We start from the raw sequence: 18,823 nt of genomic DNA, 5'->3' as shown, positions 1-18,823 counted from the left end.
TGGGACTATCATGGAAGAAATTGTTTGGTTACAGTACACTGGTGAAGGATAACAGGTTACGAAAAGTCATGCTCTTTGGCCATCCATTTGGGACCAAGCTAATTTGCCCCCGAATGGGGTAAGAAAAGCAGAAGAAAGTGAAGTGTAACGCTTGGATCAGACTAGGGTAGCTTGTGCAGATGTCTCCTGGTTCCCTAATGAGGCTGTGGGTTAATATTAGTTGTAGCAGTATTTAGGTGGCTTGGATGGAATTAGCAGTAGTAGTTGAGATACTGTTTGAAAGGGTAGCCCGTCGTTCTTGATAAGAAATCTATTAAAGTCTAAAACTAACGAAAACAGAGGAGTAAATTGAAAAATAACCCAAAAAAGCACTTAGCTTATCAATGGTTGATAGAACACTGATAAGATAGTGGTCTATTACATATGAGAATAAGTCCATAACCTTACATATTAGTAGTCATACGTTAGTCTGTAAAACATTCGTCCTTTCTTCACTAGCGTTTAGGCATAAACAAGTTATATAAAGCTGACCGGGTTGAACCAAAAGGGAATTTGAACTAATACATAGCGACATTGTATCTCAAGCACTAGCAGCCGAAAAAGTTCGTTCAGCCTTTTTTGGGGTGATTGTAAAAAAAGGTTCCCCAGCCATTTAAGATTTGCAAGCTGTATCTGCATAAGAAGATTTTTATTAAGATGAACTATAAATAAATTCAAAAACAGTAAATAAATTCGATAGATAATTAGAAAAAATGACACGAAGTTATTTTCTAATACTTATTTTCTATTGACACTGGAATTATAAGAGGTACCACAAAAGGTGATTGAATTGTATTTAAGACAAAGTGATATGGAATTTCCGTTTTGTAAGAATTGTCCTCATGGAATAAAATATGTAAGCTCAGCAACAAAGCAAAAATACAACTCAAATGGAATTAAGTTTTATCCACTGAATGTTAGTTTTTGCTGCCTTTTCTGATGGACTCCCCGAAAATAAAGCTGAAATGTCAAATAAGCTTTAATAAATGCAATAGATAAAAAATTATCTCAATCAATATGAAGAATCATTTCCTGTATTTATATGTATGTAGGGGATTGATGACGCTTCTTGGCTGCTAAGGTCTTTTTGTCAGCCCTAAAAAAAGATGTTGTCTTAGAAACACAAAATTCCATACGAGTCTGCAGGAAACAAAAGACCAATTTATAAGTTTCTCAATATTTTTGCAGTGAAAATGTTAGTTATAATTTTTAACATACCACTAAAGTTTTGTAAAAAACCAAACCAAGCTTAGTTTTCAGCAAAGTTGCACTTTTTGAAATGTAAAGATGTCGGAAAATGACCCAAGTGAGTTTATTTAAGCTTATTTTGTAGATACGTAATCTCAGAACCAGTAAATTTTGCTTGGTTTAAGTTTCATCTTTGCTCGTTGCTTCTGTAAGAAAACTGATTTTAAAAACTAATTGATTTTAACTTTTGTCATTCATTTACTAATAGCGCTACCTCTTTAAACCGCAATACGTTATTTTCTTTGCATAGAAAAAATTATAAATTCACCTAATTTATGTAACTCTTAAGCAAAATATTAGATTTAGGCTATATCAGTGTGAGATGGATATGAACACTTATTATATATGAATGTGAGATACTATGAACACTTAAAATGACCTCGGATGCAGTTGTTTCGAGGAACGAGGACAATATAAGGTCCCAAAATAGTAGAGTTTATGCTTATGTGAGATTTTATAATAAAACTCAGAGGAAAGTTGATGTTATTTGGATCAATTATGAAGGAATTGGAGTAAAATATAAGGTAAGTAAATGATTTTAAAATAATACTTAAATTATTAAATTGTAAGAAAAGGGACAGATTTGAAGGAGGCCCTGAGGATGAGGTAAAATACCCAGTAAGCTTTCCTAACAGCTATTCACAACTTCAACCCATAAATCTCTATTGTAATACCTAGAATATAGAATGTGGTAAAATTCTAATGAGGAGATTTTGTCTATCTTTTAAAGGAGTTAGGTTAGGTGAAAGAGACTCACAGGGATTAATTCAGAGCCTCATTCATACCCTAGGGAAGGTAATCTCCCTTTAAAGTACAGAGCCATTCTTGTGAAGAGGCAACTAAGGCACTTGTTTTGAGTGCTTTGGCTGAGGAATTGGCCTCTTTGCTTCAGTTTTTTACTTTTATTTGGCTTTTTAGGTTATATTTGAGTTGAAAGGGGGGCAATGTCACCTGGGTCCAATTTTATTTTGTTTATTTATTAATGATCTGCCTTCCTCTGTTCAGCATTCTACTGTCAAGATGTTCACGGATGATGTAAAACTTTATCTACCAGTACGAGACCAAAACAATGTGCAACTTTTACAGGAGGATCTTGACTCTAACTTATCGGTGCAAATCTAATTCCATGTTCATAAACCCTTCTAAGTGTGCTGTTCTAGACTATGCTCATAAACTCCCACCTGTGCATACTTACCAGCTGTCTGGTATACAAATCCCTTCTAACAAAATAGTGCATGACCTTGGTATTTACTTTGATACCCAATTGAAATTTGATAAGCATGTTTTGGAAATTGTAAAGAATACAAATTATTGTTTATCATCTATAAGGAGAAGCTTTAGTAGGTTTAACCTTTGTAATTTCTTACTACTATACAAATCAATGGTCTGCTCTCTTCTTGAGTATAATACTTCTGTTTGGTTTCCATTAAGTCTAACGGATGAGCACAGGATAGAAAAGGTTCAGAGAAGGGCCACTAGATTGGTCCCATACCTTCAGCTCCTTTCTTATCTGCAGAGACTTTCTAGGCTTCAACTCCCATTGTTGAAGTTTCATAGACATTGCAATGACCTTGTAAATGTGTTTTGTATAATTAAAGGAGTGGATGATGTTGATCCAAATTTATTTTTTAAATTTAGCCATTATCACTCTACTCGTCAGCATGATTATAAATTACATCCCCCAAAACCACTGAAAAAAATTGGTCAATTATCTTTTGTTAGTAGAGTTGCCAGACCATGGAATGGTTTGCCTTTGGAGGTTGTTGAGGCAGAGAGTGTTCAAAATTTTAAGAGTGCATTAGTAAATATGCCTTTTTATTTAGATGCTTTTGTTGTGTAGTGTTGTTTTATTTAGAAGTTTTTGCTGTTTAGTTTGTTGTTGCCAATTTACATTAGATTAGTATTATGATTTTGTGTTTTTATGTTTTTGCAACAAGCATTGATGCTTACCGCTATTCATAATAATAAATAAATAAATATAATTAATTTTGGCCTGGGCAATACCAACCCTAGGAGCAGCTCTGCTAAAGGGTGTTGGATGTAAGCCTAGTATAGAGGCTCTTGAGAAGGGAACATGTAAGGAAAACAATTCCTAATTTATAATGTGCAGAATAACTAGCCTATAGTTAATACATCCTGTATACAGCTAAGCTTTGTCTTCATTTATGAATGGGGTTTTCCACTTCTTTTTTAAACAAGTTTATCCTTTTTTTGCAGTAGTATTACTTCAATTTTGAAAAGTTTTCTAAATATAGGATTTTCAATTCAAGATTCTGGCTTTTTTTCTGCAACAAAATGTTTTCTGTTGTTATTTCTCATAACATGTATTAATAGAATAGCAGTAGAAAATAAGAACTTAATGAAAATTTGAATGATAAAATAGAGACTTAGAATTACAGAGTTTGTGAGGAAAGAGTGTTTTAAGTGTGAAAATAAAGTTGTATCACTTAGAGCATTAACATTTAGAATAAAAAATATAAAGTACAACTATAAACAATCTATTCACAAAGGAATTTGGTATGAGAATTTCAACCTTTCATTAAGACATTACAGAAATTATCATTATTTTTAGTAAAATGTCCACATTGAGCAATATACAAAAGTTTTTGATAGACAAAATTCATGTTTCAAAACAAACTGCTACAGGGTGGCAAAATTTCTGTTGGGAAGTGTGTTTAGACTTTGTTAGGCAAAAATGATTATGATTTTTGGTAAAATCTCTACTTTAAGCAATATACAAGAGTTTTTGATGGACAAATAATGATTAGATCAAGTGGCTCCTCAAAAATAGTAGAAATTGGCAAAGCATAAATCAGAAAAAGTAAATATAACAGGGGATAATATATTGAAGGGTTGAAGGTTTTTGGGGGCATCAGGAGACACTCAGAAAAACTCTTCATTATTCCTGTTCCAGACTACTCAGCAAACATATTGCTTAGCATTATACATGATTGGATTACTCCCAGCACCACTAGAATGTTGGATTGCTAGAGAGAGTATAAAAGCATGAACCATCAAGGTTTTATTCACTGTACAGTGAACTATTCTTTAAATTTTGTAGACCCTATGACTAGTGCTCACACAGAACATTGAATGTCTATAGTGTTTTAATACATAAAGTAATCCCTAAAAGTAGGAAAAAGGATAGACATATGGCAGACTAGCCAAATTCTATTAGAAGAATATTTCCAAACAAATGCAGCATTTAATGCTTCATGCAGCTGACTTATATAAGCCAGATATTAAAAATATGAAAGTTCACCAGGCCCCATGTTAATCCTTGTCATTAAATTTTATTCCATTTTATTTTTGTTTTGACATTTATTTATTGTTTTATTTATATCATTAATTATCTATTTTTTTTATAGTTTTATTTCATTTACTATTTATTATAATTTTTTCTCACTAGACAGTTTTTTTAGAAACTCATTTTTTAGGTTTTGGCTACAATGGAGTCAAAATTAAATCTTCCACAGTAGCAATTATTGAATCATGAAAGAGAAGAAATAAAAAATGAAAGAGAAAGAGATAAAAAAGACCTCAAGCAATGTATTCACTTTCATCCTAGGATTCCTTGCTTAGATTCCTCCCTAGGATTATTTTGAAAATTGTAACAAGATGCCAATAAAAGATAAACCAAAAACCCAAAATCAAGGTAAAACAAGTTTATTTTTAAATACTTTATGAAAAAACTCTCAAATAAAGCAATAACATCACAAGGATTCCTGGGAAAAGTGATCACTTTATTTGATAAATTATGTATTTCATTATTGTGCTAAAGAAAATCAAACTCACAGCAAAATTACAGAAATATTTATTGCTTTGGTAATTATAAAAGATGTAGACTTGTCTTTATGCAATATCTCATACCTTAGAATAGTTTACAGTAGGATTAGAGATACTCCTATCCATCTGTCAGATTTACCCTCTTTCTTTTTATTGTCTATCCAACTTAACTATCCATCTGTCTGATTTACCCTCTTTCTTTTTATTGTCTTATTCAACTAAATAAACTGGACAGGTTCAAAAAAATTTGTGTCCCATAAAAGTCTTATCAAATATTTTGTGATAAAAACCTGGGAGTAAAAAATGGTATGATTCTCACTTAGGGTGCAAGAAGTCTCAGATTCAAATCCTGAACCACTCCAATTTTTACATGAAGAAGATCCAAAACAATATGTGATCAATATAGTGATTGCTGAAAGTTGGCAGGCGTATAAGGGACCAAATCAGATTAAATTAGAATTAGTCATTTTGTCAATAAGACCATTTGGGGAAGGTGAAATGACAGTTAATTCAGAAAACTAAAAAAAATGAGGTGTTTTTAACTTATGAATGGGTTATTGGATCTTAATCAAATTTAATATATAGAAGGACCTTGTGTCTCAGAGCTCTTATTTTAAATCCCAACCCGGATCTGGTGATACTGGGGGGAGTTGGAGGAGAAAACCTTGGAAAATGCTTAGAGTGGAGAGATCAGAATTAAACTTGGTGGGACAAACATTACAATACTGAACAAGAAGAAACTACAGGAACACTGCATTGGCAAGTTTTTCTTTGTAATAATTGTCAATAAAAAAAGAACAGCAAAATTGATAACTCTAGTACCAACTCCAATTTAGGTTCCAACCTTGTCACAAGTGCCATATAATCTCTTGGCTCTTCTGACCTTGTCACAAGTGCCATATGAGTTCATTTCTCTTGTTTTTTGCCATGGCCCTGTGTTTTTTGTCGAACACACTATACTTCTAACTGCTATGAATTGTAGTGATGGGTCCAGCAAAGCTGTTTCAGCTGCCGCATTGAGAGAGATATTGGTATCCTAGTAAAAAACGAGTTGGATTTTCATATTCATGCTCAAGCAACTATTGCAAACGCTAATCAGACACTTGGCTTAATCACAAGAACATTTACTAGCAGATATCCAACTGTTATGTTTACTAAGCTATAAAAGAGTTTATTTGACTAAGAAGGCTAGGGTTTGAAATATGTGTTGCATGCACAATCAACAAGACTGACAAAGCAGCAATGGAATCAGTCCAGAGGAGGGCAACAAATATATTGAAGACTTTTGTAATGTTCTTATCCATCAGTTCTTTGTAAGTCCCTTCTCTGTTGCACTGTTTGGGTTGCCACAGAGAACTAACTATCATCACTGAAGCTGGTGGACACAAGATTTTTCCTATCACTAACAAGTGCGATTTAAGGTAATACACACTATTGTTTCATTGTTTTTATTTTTTGTATTTCTTTAGAAACATGTTTCTAGATGTGTTAAAAGTATTATGCCTTTTGACTGTAAAAGGATTTAAGATATCAAATTACCTTAAATCTCTTTAATTTTGCTCAAACACTTGAAAGTGCTTGTCCACTCAGCAGATATAGTGGGTTCAGAGATGTGGTTTTATAGTTTGGTAAAGTTATTTCTTACTTTGTTAGTACAATGCTGCATCAGAAGTTCCTTTACATGGCCTCTAGTCATACAGTTTAAGGTGTATGCAAGAAGAGCAGGAATGGTGTTTTTAGATACAATTTTATTGGTGAAATCATATCCCCTTGTTTCCTCATATAAGATAGTATGGGGAGTTTAGGTAGTGTTGGTGTGCTTTAGAAGACATGCTGCAATCCACGTATACACATTTATAATGTTTCAAGCATAACAGAAATTAGTTTGTTTAAGTCCCTAATTTTGAAATTACATATGAATCTCAATCAGTACTTCAAATATAGTGAAAATTAAGCTATATTTAGTACTAGTAATGTATAGCACAGTTTACATTTGGTGCTGTTAATCTAGGTGACTACTTAATGTTGTACTCAGACAACCCAACATGAAATGCAAGCTGTTCAACTTATCTTAAAGTGTCACTAATAAAAAACAAAAGGCATATATTTGTTTTAAAACTGGAACTCTTTAAGTTATAGATAGTTTCTGTTCTCATAAATATCATAATGGCCTCCTGGAGTCAATTCCCCTACTGCTTGAGGTGTATTTTTCCCACAATTTCCCTTAAATGACAAAACATAATATCCATGTTCCATCTTATCATTATGTATTGCCTCTTCAGTTCCTTCATCCAGACTCTCATAATCACTTATAAGAAGATATTCTGCTTGATTAAGAGACAAACTTTGTTGTAAAAATCTACTGCTTTTGCAGCATTTTTGGTAATCTTAAGCTCTTCACCATTTTTTCCCTCTACAAACTCTTTTACAAGCTGGCTAGTAGCAACAATAGGCCTACTCTTGTTTTTCTTATGCTTGGTGTTATTTTTCATATACTGTGAATATATTTGTTCTTGCATGATAATTTGAAATGCTTTTATTTCTGGTATGTTTGCATGTATATCTTAAGAAATGCCTGGCTATGGCGAAGTGCTTTCCCACAAGTTACTTGGCAATCAATAGACTTGAATTCAAAATGGTTTGATTTCAAAATCAAATCACTTGACCATCTTATAACTGGCAAGTGTGATAAGGTAATTCTGCTATATTATCTGTTATGATAAGTTAGTCAGGGTGGTTCACCCTCCAGGTACCAGCAGCAGTTTTTTTGGTTTGTCAACAGATCCATCAAGGGAATGAAACTTGTGATCTGAGCCGTGGGATGGCTAAAAGTACACTTCAGTTAGCTTTAGAATATTCAAGGGGCTATGGGCTGACTTTGCTAACGGGACTGTACATAATCAGTATGACCTGTGAAGAAGCATTATATCAAGTCTACTTTTGAAAGCAGACAAGGTTTTCTATGCACCTATACTTGTACAGAGGGGTAGAAGTTTTTTCCCCTCTGGTAAACTCATGGAGATTGAACTAGGTCTATCTGGAAAAATAAAACTTCTGAAAGAATTTGAGCTTCTTAGTCTTACAAAGTTTGGCGGGGTCAGCAGCTTTAGCAAGAAGTTTTGCCTTAATTTCTAACTGCTTGGCAGTAATGTTTTCTCCTTCTCATTTTATTTTTTCATTCCTACACTTTTCTCCTTACGCTCCCTACTTTAAGGAAATTGTTCTATTGACTATATTTTTTAGTAATTTCTATTGAATTTTTTTCCAGCTTGTGCTCTTATTTTTTTTTAATATTATCTGTATTATGTCTTTTTTTCACAGTCTTAAAAGTATGCATCAACTCTTTGTTTTTTGCCATGATATTATCTTTGCTTAGTTCAGTGTACTACTCTTTTTTTTAGCTGAATGTGTGCATACAGCTAGTTTATAGCAATACTATACTTCCATAGGTATACACAGATAGAATTTTTGGCAGAGTTTGTCAGAGGATGTTTGCAGTGTGGTAGGCAGAAAATGAGCCTGAAATGCCAATTAATTTTTCTAGAAACTGTTTTTCAATTATAATAGGAAAGGGTTCTTTCAATTTCCTCAATTATAAGTGCCCCCTCCCATCTGTGTAAAGGTATATGTAGTTCTTTTACGGCTTAATTCTTCAACTTAGTCTTGGAAGACTCTTCTTTTGGAAAGAGGTTAAATGTCCTGTATAATATATAACATTTATCCATTACTACACTTTAAAAAGAGAAGATTTTTTATGCCATTGGGATAACTATTATGACAGCTGATTTGTGCAAGATCTGATTTTCATGGCTCTTATGGACACGATGTAACTAAAAATTTGACTAGTAACCTCTTGTTGATTTTCAGCCATGTTGTACTGGTATATATGTGAGAACAGAAATTTCTTTTTCCAATCTGAAACTTGGTGAGTAATGGTCATCACATTAGGATAATGTATGTTCATTTTCTTTTTGTTTCACATGTATGCATAAATCAAGTTTCTCTCTTACTCAACTCTCTTTTGTAGACACTTGAGCCCAATGAATATTTTGATGCAACTACGTTTGTTACCCACCCATGGATATTCCGAGACTCAGCTACCCGAGAAAAATTGGTTGCAATAGCACCAGCAATTACCTGTCAAGAAGTATTTTTTGCCAAGCCATGGTGGGAGGTATGTTTTATTTAAGGAAATACCTACAGCCTCTCAATGACTAGTCTAAACTTTAATTGGTCTGTTGTTTGTTAGGCAACAGGTATGCAACAAGTTCTAAGCGGCCAGTAGAAGAACTTGACAAAATTCCAAGAGCTACTGACAAATTTTAAGATTATGGAAGCACTAGTATTTATTGATAGAATTTGCCAATAAATTTCACTAGGCCATATAAAGTACCAAGAAGCATGGCTACCATGCTACTCCACTTTTTGCACGCCAGTTAAGTAGTAACGTAATTGTAATGGTTTGTAACGTTTGGTGCTTTGCAAACATTAATATTTGTCCCTTTTTTGTATTATTCCAACTTCTATAGTAAAGAATGATTGATTGCTTCCCTAGGGGGGTGGGGGGGGGGGGGTATTAGCAAGATTAAATTGCTTCCCATGCTCTTTACCTTTATTGTATAGTTTAAGTTACCAAGAATAGTGAAAATGGCATTTGATTAAAAAAAATATAAATTGAAACTTACATAAACACACACCCATATATATATATATATATATATATATATATATATATATATATATATATATATATATATATAGTGGCACCACACAACATAAAAAGGTTTAGTTTCCTTTGGTTTATGTTTAAAGTTAAGATGTTTAAAAATCAACTTATTTTTACTGTTTGAATTTTTACAGACAAAAATATTGTCAAATATAACTAACTAATTGTTTTCATTTATTCTCATGGTCTAACTGACAAAAATGTGTTGCTGTCCTAAAAACTACAATCTTGAGACTAAAAAAAGGACAAAGCTTAGAAAATTGTTTGTTTTCAGTTACCATATAAATAGACCTAAAGGGGGGTTGAGGGGACAGAAAATATTTTTATTTTGATGTTCTTAGTACTCTAAAGATGCAGAATTAGCAAAAACTTATTATAGTTTAATGGGCAAGATCCAAATTAAAACCTAAATCAAGCATAAATAAAGTCATGTAGTAATTCAAACTGAAAATGAACAGTAATTACCATGAATCAATAAATGAATAATCGCTTCTAACGTAAAGATAACAAATGGGCTACTCCTAAGAATGAATCAAGGAATCCTAGGAGGAGTGAATAAGAAATTAAAGTGATGAAGGAGTAAGAAAGTGAAACTAAACACAAACAGAAGTTACCACAAATAACAATAAGATTATTATTACCCTTAACTTTCGAAAGATATGATGTTCATCTTACCAAAAATAATTTTCATTTCAACTAGTGTATTTCTTTTATTTGTCAAAATATCATTAACAACCCAGAAACAAAATAATGCCACAAGACTAATCAAGATTGATAAATAAGGGTTTGACCACCCCTTATTATCCACCCCTTTGGTTATTATAACCACCCCTTTGTTACTCAAGCAGTGTTGCTTTTTTTTTGTCACAATATCAAAAATAGTAGAAACAACGAAGGAAAACACAATAAAAATCAAAATCAGGGAAAATATATTTCGTGAACAATTAAATTTCTGACATTCAATGTAATTATACTATATTAAAAGGACCCTTTTTTCAGCACTTTTGATTTGTTTCTTTCAAACGTGGAAAACAAATAAAATTTAAATTAAATAATACCATTAATTAATGGCATTAATAGTTTATAATAATTTAATAACATATAATGGCATTAATAATTTTTAATGGCATTACATAATTTATAAGATTAATAACAGCATTAAAATAAATAAATAAATTAATTTTAAATTAAATTAATCAATTGAAAAACTAATTATTTAATAACGTGAGTAATAAAATTAAATTAAAAGCTTTTTATTTATTTTATTTCTTTTAAACGTAAAAAAATTAATGCCCAAACAAAAGATTTCAGGGTGAAAAGTGGCTATTTTCGAAGCAATATGTTCAGTTTGTTCAAGGAACATTTGAATTGACAAGTCAATAAATGACTTCGCTATTGATATTCTGTACATTTGAAATAAATGTATTCAAAAGTAAGAGAGAATAACTACGAATTAATTGTATATCAGACTAATGAAGCTAGATTGATCATTTAGCATATACACTAATATACATGATCATTCATGGTCATGATCATGATCATTCAATATACATGATCATCTAATATACATAATATACACCGATCATTTAAGATACACTAATACCTGGAAGTCTAAACAATTTTTTATTTTCAATGTTTTGAATATAATCAGTTTTCAGTTAAGTGCAAATAATGCTCTGAACTTTAGCATGTAGCATGTAGGTATGCTGAATGCAAATGTTTTATATGCTAAAAAACTAAAAGTTAGGATTGTAATTTAAGTTTTGGGCAAAATATTGAATATTCAGTCGAAGTTTTTGATCAGCAGTATTTTTGTGTAATAGCTTATGCATATTGCATAAGCATAATAGCTTATGCATATGCGTTATAGCTTATGGAATAACGTTTCAATAATATAATTACTGTTCAATCTGGGTGATTAGGAAGTGGTATTTTTGGTCATATAGTTTGAAAATCTGCAAAATGTTTGGATGTTCTATTGGGCTGAAGCCATCCTGTAGATACCCTTGAATGTATATCATTTTATTTGAAAAGTCATTTCACCTTCTCTTCTGTTGTAACTGTTTGTTTAGATATATGTATTTTAAGGTTATATGTAAAGAAAAGTTTTGTTATCTCAAAATAAGAAAGAAATTTGATGTCACAATTGGATAATACCACGCTTGTTTCCCTCATGTTTGTCTTATTAAAGATTTCCTTGGCCCTGTCTATATGTACTGAAATTTTCAAGCAAAGCAAAAAATCGCCTTTTTTGTGCTGTGAGTCAATACAACCAAATTGTTCTTCCAAAATTTCTTGTCCTCATTAAGGTTCCTTTAATTTAGTCTACTTACCTTCAAAGTTTCATGCTGATTACTGAAACGCAAGGCTTGACTCATTTTGGTATGTTTCAATATTTTCCTCTTCGGCTCAATTAGACCATTGTGTATGCCCAGTAAGCTGCAAGCCAATCAGACACAAAGCAAATATAGGCTGATTTTGGGAGTTACGAGTCAAAATAATAAATCATTTTCATTATTGTTTGTCTTCATTGAGGCCCCCTTGTCATTAGGCTCTGTCCCGCTTTTGGGCGTCACGAATCGGTACAACCGTAATAAGTTGTATTTTTGTCCCCTATCACTCCTTTCCCTCATAACTAAAAATGCGTGGCCCCCTTATCCCAGGCAATGATCCTAGAAAGTTTTAAGCCAGTAAAGAAAAGTTTTTTGGTCCCTATTCTGGAATATGGTGGGTGACCGTGCCCTTTAATTAGAATGTTTGTGTACATGAGGGTTCACTGGGCCCAGAAACTAACGTTTTACATTTCGATCTCTTAAGAAGAAAAGAGTTTTCGGCCCCTGTTTTGGGGTAAAATATCAAGAAAACCAATTCTTCTTCGTTTTCTCCTTTTAATCAAGGTCCACTTGGCCGAAGGCTTAACATATAATTTCTAAGCAAACTAAAAAACAAAACAATGTTTTTTAGCCCATTTTTAGGGTGCTCATACCCCAGTCTAAATGTTTTGTTAATTAGGGCCTCCTTGGCCCAGTAAATTACAGGTGTTAGCTTCTAGTCTTTCAGAAAAAGAATAGTTTTGGGGGGAACACGCCAATAATTTTACTTATTTTTTCTCGTGCAGTATCCAGCGGCGTTTCCTTGGTCCAAGGACTTGAGGATATAAGTTTCGGAGCGGATAAAAAAATAGTTTATGCCCTTTTCTTGTCCCTTTTTTTAAGGGGTCGTGCCACCAAACTAAATTTTTTGTATATTAGGTCCTCTTGTCCCATGGACTTCCCATCCTAAGTTGCAAAATGATCTGGGCCAGCAAATCTTTTGGCCTGGTTTTGCCGCACCTTCCCCTCCAAACGAAATATTTTGTCCTATTAACCCAATTCCGAACTTAGAAAGTTTAAGCCCATAGAAAATAGGTCTTTCTGGTCCTTTTTAGACCACAATTTTAAGGTGAGTGTGCCCCCGAACAAAATGTTTTTTTTTTGTACATTAGGTCTTAAGACTAAGGTCTTAAGCAATTCAGGAAAAAAATATTATTGGTCTTTATTAAGAAACCCATATTCAGGTGATCATATATTTCTCTTCTTTTTTTTTATTATTTTTATTTTTAGCATCGAGGTCAATCAGATCCTGAAAATCGAGGAAGAATTGAAAGGGTTCCGGTTTTCATTCGGTACCCACTTTTGACCTTAAGGAAGGCGTCTTTGCTGGTAATAGATATTTAATTTAGTTCTAGGCTTTAGAATATTTATTTGTGAGCGTGAATAATTAGATATTCTTCAGAAAAATAAAACAGAAACTGGAAAGGCTGTTTGACAGTAAATATTCTCCAATATATTACTGCGTATTTAAACGTATAAGAATATCAATACTTGCTCTCTGAAAGCGTTTGCTGAGGATCAAGGATTAATCGACCATTTTTTCCCTGGAAAAACTTCAATCAGAAGTGATAAATCGGTCCGCTCGATATCAGACAGGGCTCTGAGGTCAAGCATTGAGGGTAGGGAGGGAAGGATAGACAAGGAGGGGAATTCAACAGAGTATCATGTGGTGCCAAGCAATTATGGAGCTTCGTGGGAGTAAGAATGTTGGGCTTCTAAGACAGGAAAATATGAAAATGTGACATTGCTAAAACTAAGACTAAGACCCGCTTTCGAAGTTTGTGACAAAGTAGCTCTCCCTCCTCCTTCTCTGTTCTTACTCTCTGGTAAAGCTAGGATAAACCAAATGCACCTTCGGAATGAAATCCGTACACATTTTATGAGTGGCACAGCATATTTTTACAGTCAGATTCTAGTTCTTTATTAACTCAAGCTACCAATGAAACCTCGAATTACTGCTGATGCTAATAGTGCCTAAAGTTGTCATGGTAGCCTGTTCTCAAAAGTTTGCCTTATTGAAAATAATAACAAATGACAATGAAATTAAAAAAAAAACTCTTAACTATAGTTGAAGTGAACTTGAAACTTATTAAGACATATTGTTGGAGTATAGGAAATGAAAAAATGATCCTAGCACAGAGGTCAACTATGTGGCGACCGAAGCTCACGTGATTTAGGGTGCCAAAATTTGATTTTAACTTTCAAACCACGTTTTCATTAAATTCAATTAAAGTCAAATTATTAAAAATAATATGGAAGTACCAAAGTTTTTTTTTCTATTTGATTCCTACATGGATTAACCTAGAACAAGTTAAACAGAATAATACAGTTTAAGTATGCCCAAATTTATCATAGAAAAAACTCTTATTTCCCATTATCCTTTTCCACTTAATTTCAATCCGTTTGCTCAAAAATTCTAGAATTTGCTCAAAAAACTGTCTAGCATGAAGCTGGCAAATACTCCTATCATACCTGTTCCCACCCCACCTAATTCAGTCTCCTCACGATAAACGGAAAACCAGCTATTACACGCCCTCTAAAATACGTTGTTTTTTTCTGTTTCTTTATTGAATCAAAGTAATTTAACCAACTAAAAGATTAAGGTTTTAACAACCCGTTGCTGATAAGAAAGAAGATATCTGAGGATCAGGACGTAAGCATTTAAAGAGGTATGTACTGGTACGGTAGCTGGGAAAATCAATCGAGGGGAAAATGAAGGGAAGGTGCTCTTTTTTTGTCCTATGAGAGTTCTTGATTAAACGTCCTAACTTTGTTCTTTTACACCTCCAGAAGCGAACAGCGATGTCTGGTAACCCTGTCGAATTTTTAATAAAATTCTTAATAAAGCTTTTTTTGTTTATTGTGGTACATCAAGATGGAAAGCAGTTTTAAGGAATATAGACTGGGAAGTTTCTGAACTGTCATCTCCAGAAATTTTTTTTTTGTGTGTGTAGTTAGTTTCTTAACTGAATGATAAAACAAAATCATTGACTGTAAATCATTTAAATCATTGACTGCAACCCATGTCTAGATTTTACCACTAAAACGGGGGGGGGGGGCAATATTTTAAATTTTCCTTGGTGGTCAAATTCCAACTATGCTATTCGTCCCAGGAATGTCTGATCTCTTAGGAAAGGGGAAAGGATGAATGGTGGTTCCATTGGCCCTTCTTTGAAATTCTAAGGACAATCTATCTAAGGATCTGGGGATTTGAATATTTTAGAAAGAGGAGCAGATAGGTCCTCGGTGTCAACAAGAACCTTTTAGTTCTAAGATCTTCAAATAAAAATTGTCTAGTATGAGGCTGGTCCCAATGTAGCTTCTACCACTAATCTACACATCCCACCTACAAATTACCTCATCAACCCTGACAAGCTATTAAAGAATATATGAGTTGGACGGAGGAGTTGGCAAGGAGGAGCCGGAGGAAACGAGTGCTTGCTTTCTTTCTGTCAACAAGACAGAAAGAAAGACAGACTTTCTGTCATCAGGAGTGCTTGCTTTCTTGCTTTCAACAAGAGAAATCTTAGCTTCAAGAGTGTCTCTTCCCTTGAGGCTAATTTTTCAGTTACTCAAATTGTCTTCATAATAATTTATTTGTACTCAGAGGCAGCCATACTCTTTTGTGTGTTAATACGGCATTTTAGAGATTGCTCTTGTGAGCTTAGAAAGTAAAGGATCAGTGAAGGCCTTTGAAGCTAATTAAAAAAGGTGAAGTTTATCAATGTGCTTTCTGCATACCTGATACACCCATTTTCATAGTTAATAACATTCTTTTGCAGGCCCCAAAATTAATATTTATATGTAATGTAAAAGATTTATATATTTTTTCTTATTATTATTCTAATGTGTTATTTTTGTAAGAGAAAGAATAGTTCTTGAAATTCAAGATGGGTCAGGTCAGTTCTTCTATACATAACATTTAAACGTGGTATTAACACTAATTGACTCACAGAAGAATTACTTGACTCTGAGTCACTCAGATATAAGACACAATTACAAGTGATTCAAATAAATTTTATGGTTAATTTTTCTAATAAATAATTGGTTAAATAAAAACATTTGCAATAAATATTTAATTGGATAGATTATATTGGATAGTTTTATTACACAAAAAAAAATATTTGATTAAATTTTATTAAAAAATATTTGGAATAAATAAATAATAGCCTGTAGTAATAATGTGATTACATAAATAATTTTTGAATAAATTCTACTCAAATATATTTAATTACATACACAAATATCTAAATAAGTACTGTTTGGGAGTGGGTTTTTATGGAATAAAATGGCAAGTATGATGATGTATGGGCTTGTGGTTAGACTGTTTAGAACTTAAACTGGTAAAAAGTGGTTTAAATTGTTCTTCTTCTAAGTAAGCACTTCTTTTTTGTTTATAGTAGTAATCGTTAGACTTTTTGGGCTATTTTCTTTTTTGAATATAAGATTTCTTCCGAAAAAAAAAACAACTAATAATTAAATTATCTGAAGATCATCCAATATTTTTGGCCAGCTGTTTAATAACATGTTTGTATAGTACTTTTTCAAAAACTTAGAATTGCTTGTTCCGTTCCCTATAAACAGCAGCAACCAGTCATTTTGCTCCCAGGATGTCTGCTCAGGAATTGCTTCCATTTCATCTATGTCATCAGCACATCAGTCAACTTTCTCTGTAAACAATATCTTATAGGAACACACAAACAAAATGGCAATTTTCAGATTAGCGTAATTGGAAGTGGTAATCCTGAGAAATGGTTTGTTCTTGCTGACAGGAGAGAACCAATTTATCGAAATTTATTTTCGATTAAGAATTTTCATATTCTTTTTGTTTAATAACACTGTTGTGATCTTTAGGCTGTTCGCCGTTCCTTGGCAAATCCAAAAGACGCTTGCAGGCTAGATCTTCCAAAGATTCTACAAAAGGACATTGCTGAATGGTCAGATGATGTGAGGTAACAGTGACAGCTCTGTGTATTGATTGTACAAAAATTATGAAAAACTGGAGGAAATAAAGCATTGGAAATGTGGTTTGTAACATCTCCCGGTAAAAGTTGTGTCTTATGGGATATGGCGAAACTGTTTCTATTCTGATTGGGATCAATTATACAATGCTCTGATTTTCAGTTGACTAGAAATTCCACCTCCTGAGACAATTACTGTTGCTTTTTTTTTTTTTTACAAAACATGTAAAAATGTACTTTTCCTTGGAGTACATTAGTGAAAATACATTAAGTACGCTAGTGAAAGTGTTTAAAGGCCCATTCACAATGAATTTTTGCTAATTGTTCAAATGTGATAGCTAATTATGAAAAACTGTGATTGTCTCAATTAACGGTATCTAAACCTTGGCATTAGTAGAATCACATTGCTAATAAGCCTTAAGTATACCATACTCATTAAAATTATTAAGTTCTATTCTGCTTCTACCTTTATTTGCCAATGAAATGATGAACTTTTTTCTTTTTTGCAACCAATCATAGTTTTTCACCGAAATCTATCTGATTTTAGACAATCATTGAGCTAAAAAAAAAGAATATTTGCGCGGATGATCAGCCTAGTCAGACTGTCTGTACCAGCCTTTTTTTTCAAAGTACTTAGAATTGCTTGTTCCGTTTCCTATAAACAGCAGCAACCAGTCATTTTGCTCCCAGGGTGTCCGCTCAGGAATTGCTTCCATTTCATCTATGTCATCAGCACATCAGTCAACTTTCTTTGTAAACAATATCTTATAGGAACACAAAAACAAAATGGCAATTTTCAGATTAGCGTAATTGGAAGTGGTAATCCTGAGAAATGGTTTGTTCTTGCTGACAGGAGAGAACCAATTTATCGAAATTTATTTTGTGATTTTATTACTGTTATAATTCTTTATGTTTGGCTGTTCATAAACCTTACATACTTGTGTGTTTTGCTTTGTTTTGTTTTTTTTTTTTTTTTTTTGGGGGGGGGGGTGAATGGCAACAAACGGGCCTGTCGACATTGAACAGAATTAGCTTAGCAATGAACAACCTAATATAATAAAATGATCATAATTTTTTTTTAAATACTTCGAAACCTGACCCAAACATAAGCCGTGAGAAAAGCGGCATGAACAAGGGGTATGTGCCAGTGTATCAGCCTCCTCTTGCTGTATGCTGTTGTGATCATTAGTGATCACTAGTGATCACTGAGTATATGTGATCATATACTCAGGCTACTCAAATAATATAGATGTCTTCGCATCAAAAAATATGGCTGTCTTCGCATTTCCACGTGTCGGGGTGACCAAAGTCTCGTAGTTTACACCACGTTTCCCTAAAGTCATATATAACTTTTTTTATTGACTTTCAAAAGATCTGAGAATAACTCTAATATGAGAAAAGTGATTTCTTTGAATGCAGAGCTCCACTGACAACAATCGGGTACGCGCCGCAGACGTAGACACAGAAACACAATGCACTGAACGTACCAGACAGATCTGCAAAACCCAAACACCTCTATCCAGCCTCAGTGGGAGGATATACTGGAAGCAGCAAACTTTCGAGAAGATTGGCGGCTCCTTCATGATGTCCTGGGTGCCTTTGGAAGCACAGGTGGATCTAAGGTAAGGTAAGGAGAAAAAGTAGAAACAGTGGCCGTACTCCGGTCGGTTTTCAAGATATTGTTAGGTTCT

The 18,823-nt window shown here is 33.2% G+C and overlaps 1 protein-coding gene across 1 annotated transcript; it reads left to right on the top strand.

Moving 5' to 3' along the window:
• The first annotated feature begins 1,519 nt into the window (after positions 1 to 1,519).
• Positions 1,520 to 18,075, top strand: LOC136024855 (protein Vhl-like). The gene is made up of 4 exons (XM_065700369.1): positions 1,520 to 1,811; positions 9,101 to 9,247; positions 13,402 to 13,500; positions 17,026 to 18,075. Exons 1-4 carry the CDS (start codon positions 1,662 to 1,664, stop codon positions 17,125 to 17,127), a joined length of 498 nt encoding a protein of 165 aa, XP_065556441.1. The 5' UTR covers positions 1,520 to 1,661; the 3' UTR covers positions 17,128 to 18,075.
• Positions 18,076 to 18,823: the final 748 nt, after the last annotated feature.

The sequence above is a fragment of the Artemia franciscana genome, chromosome 3, assembly GCF_032884065.1.
Source record: "Artemia franciscana chromosome 3, ASM3288406v1, whole genome shotgun sequence".
Lineage (NCBI taxonomy): Eukaryota > Metazoa > Arthropoda > Branchiopoda > Anostraca > Artemiidae > Artemia > Artemia franciscana.
This window is presented reverse-complemented; position numbering and strand designations above follow the sequence as displayed.

Coding starts and splice junctions, on each gene's coding strand:
- LOC136024855 (XM_065700369.1), top strand. CDS start 1,662: ATGACCTCGGATGCAGTTGTTTCGAGGAACGAGGACAATATAAGGTCC. Junction 1,812..9,100: donor GAATTGGAGTAAAATATAAG/GTAAGTAAATGA, acceptor TCTCTTTTGTAG/ACACTTGAGCCCAATGAATA. Junction 13,501..17,025: donor TAAGGAAGGCGTCTTTGCTG/GTAATAGATATT, acceptor TGTGATCTTTAG/GCTGTTCGCCGTTCCTTGGC.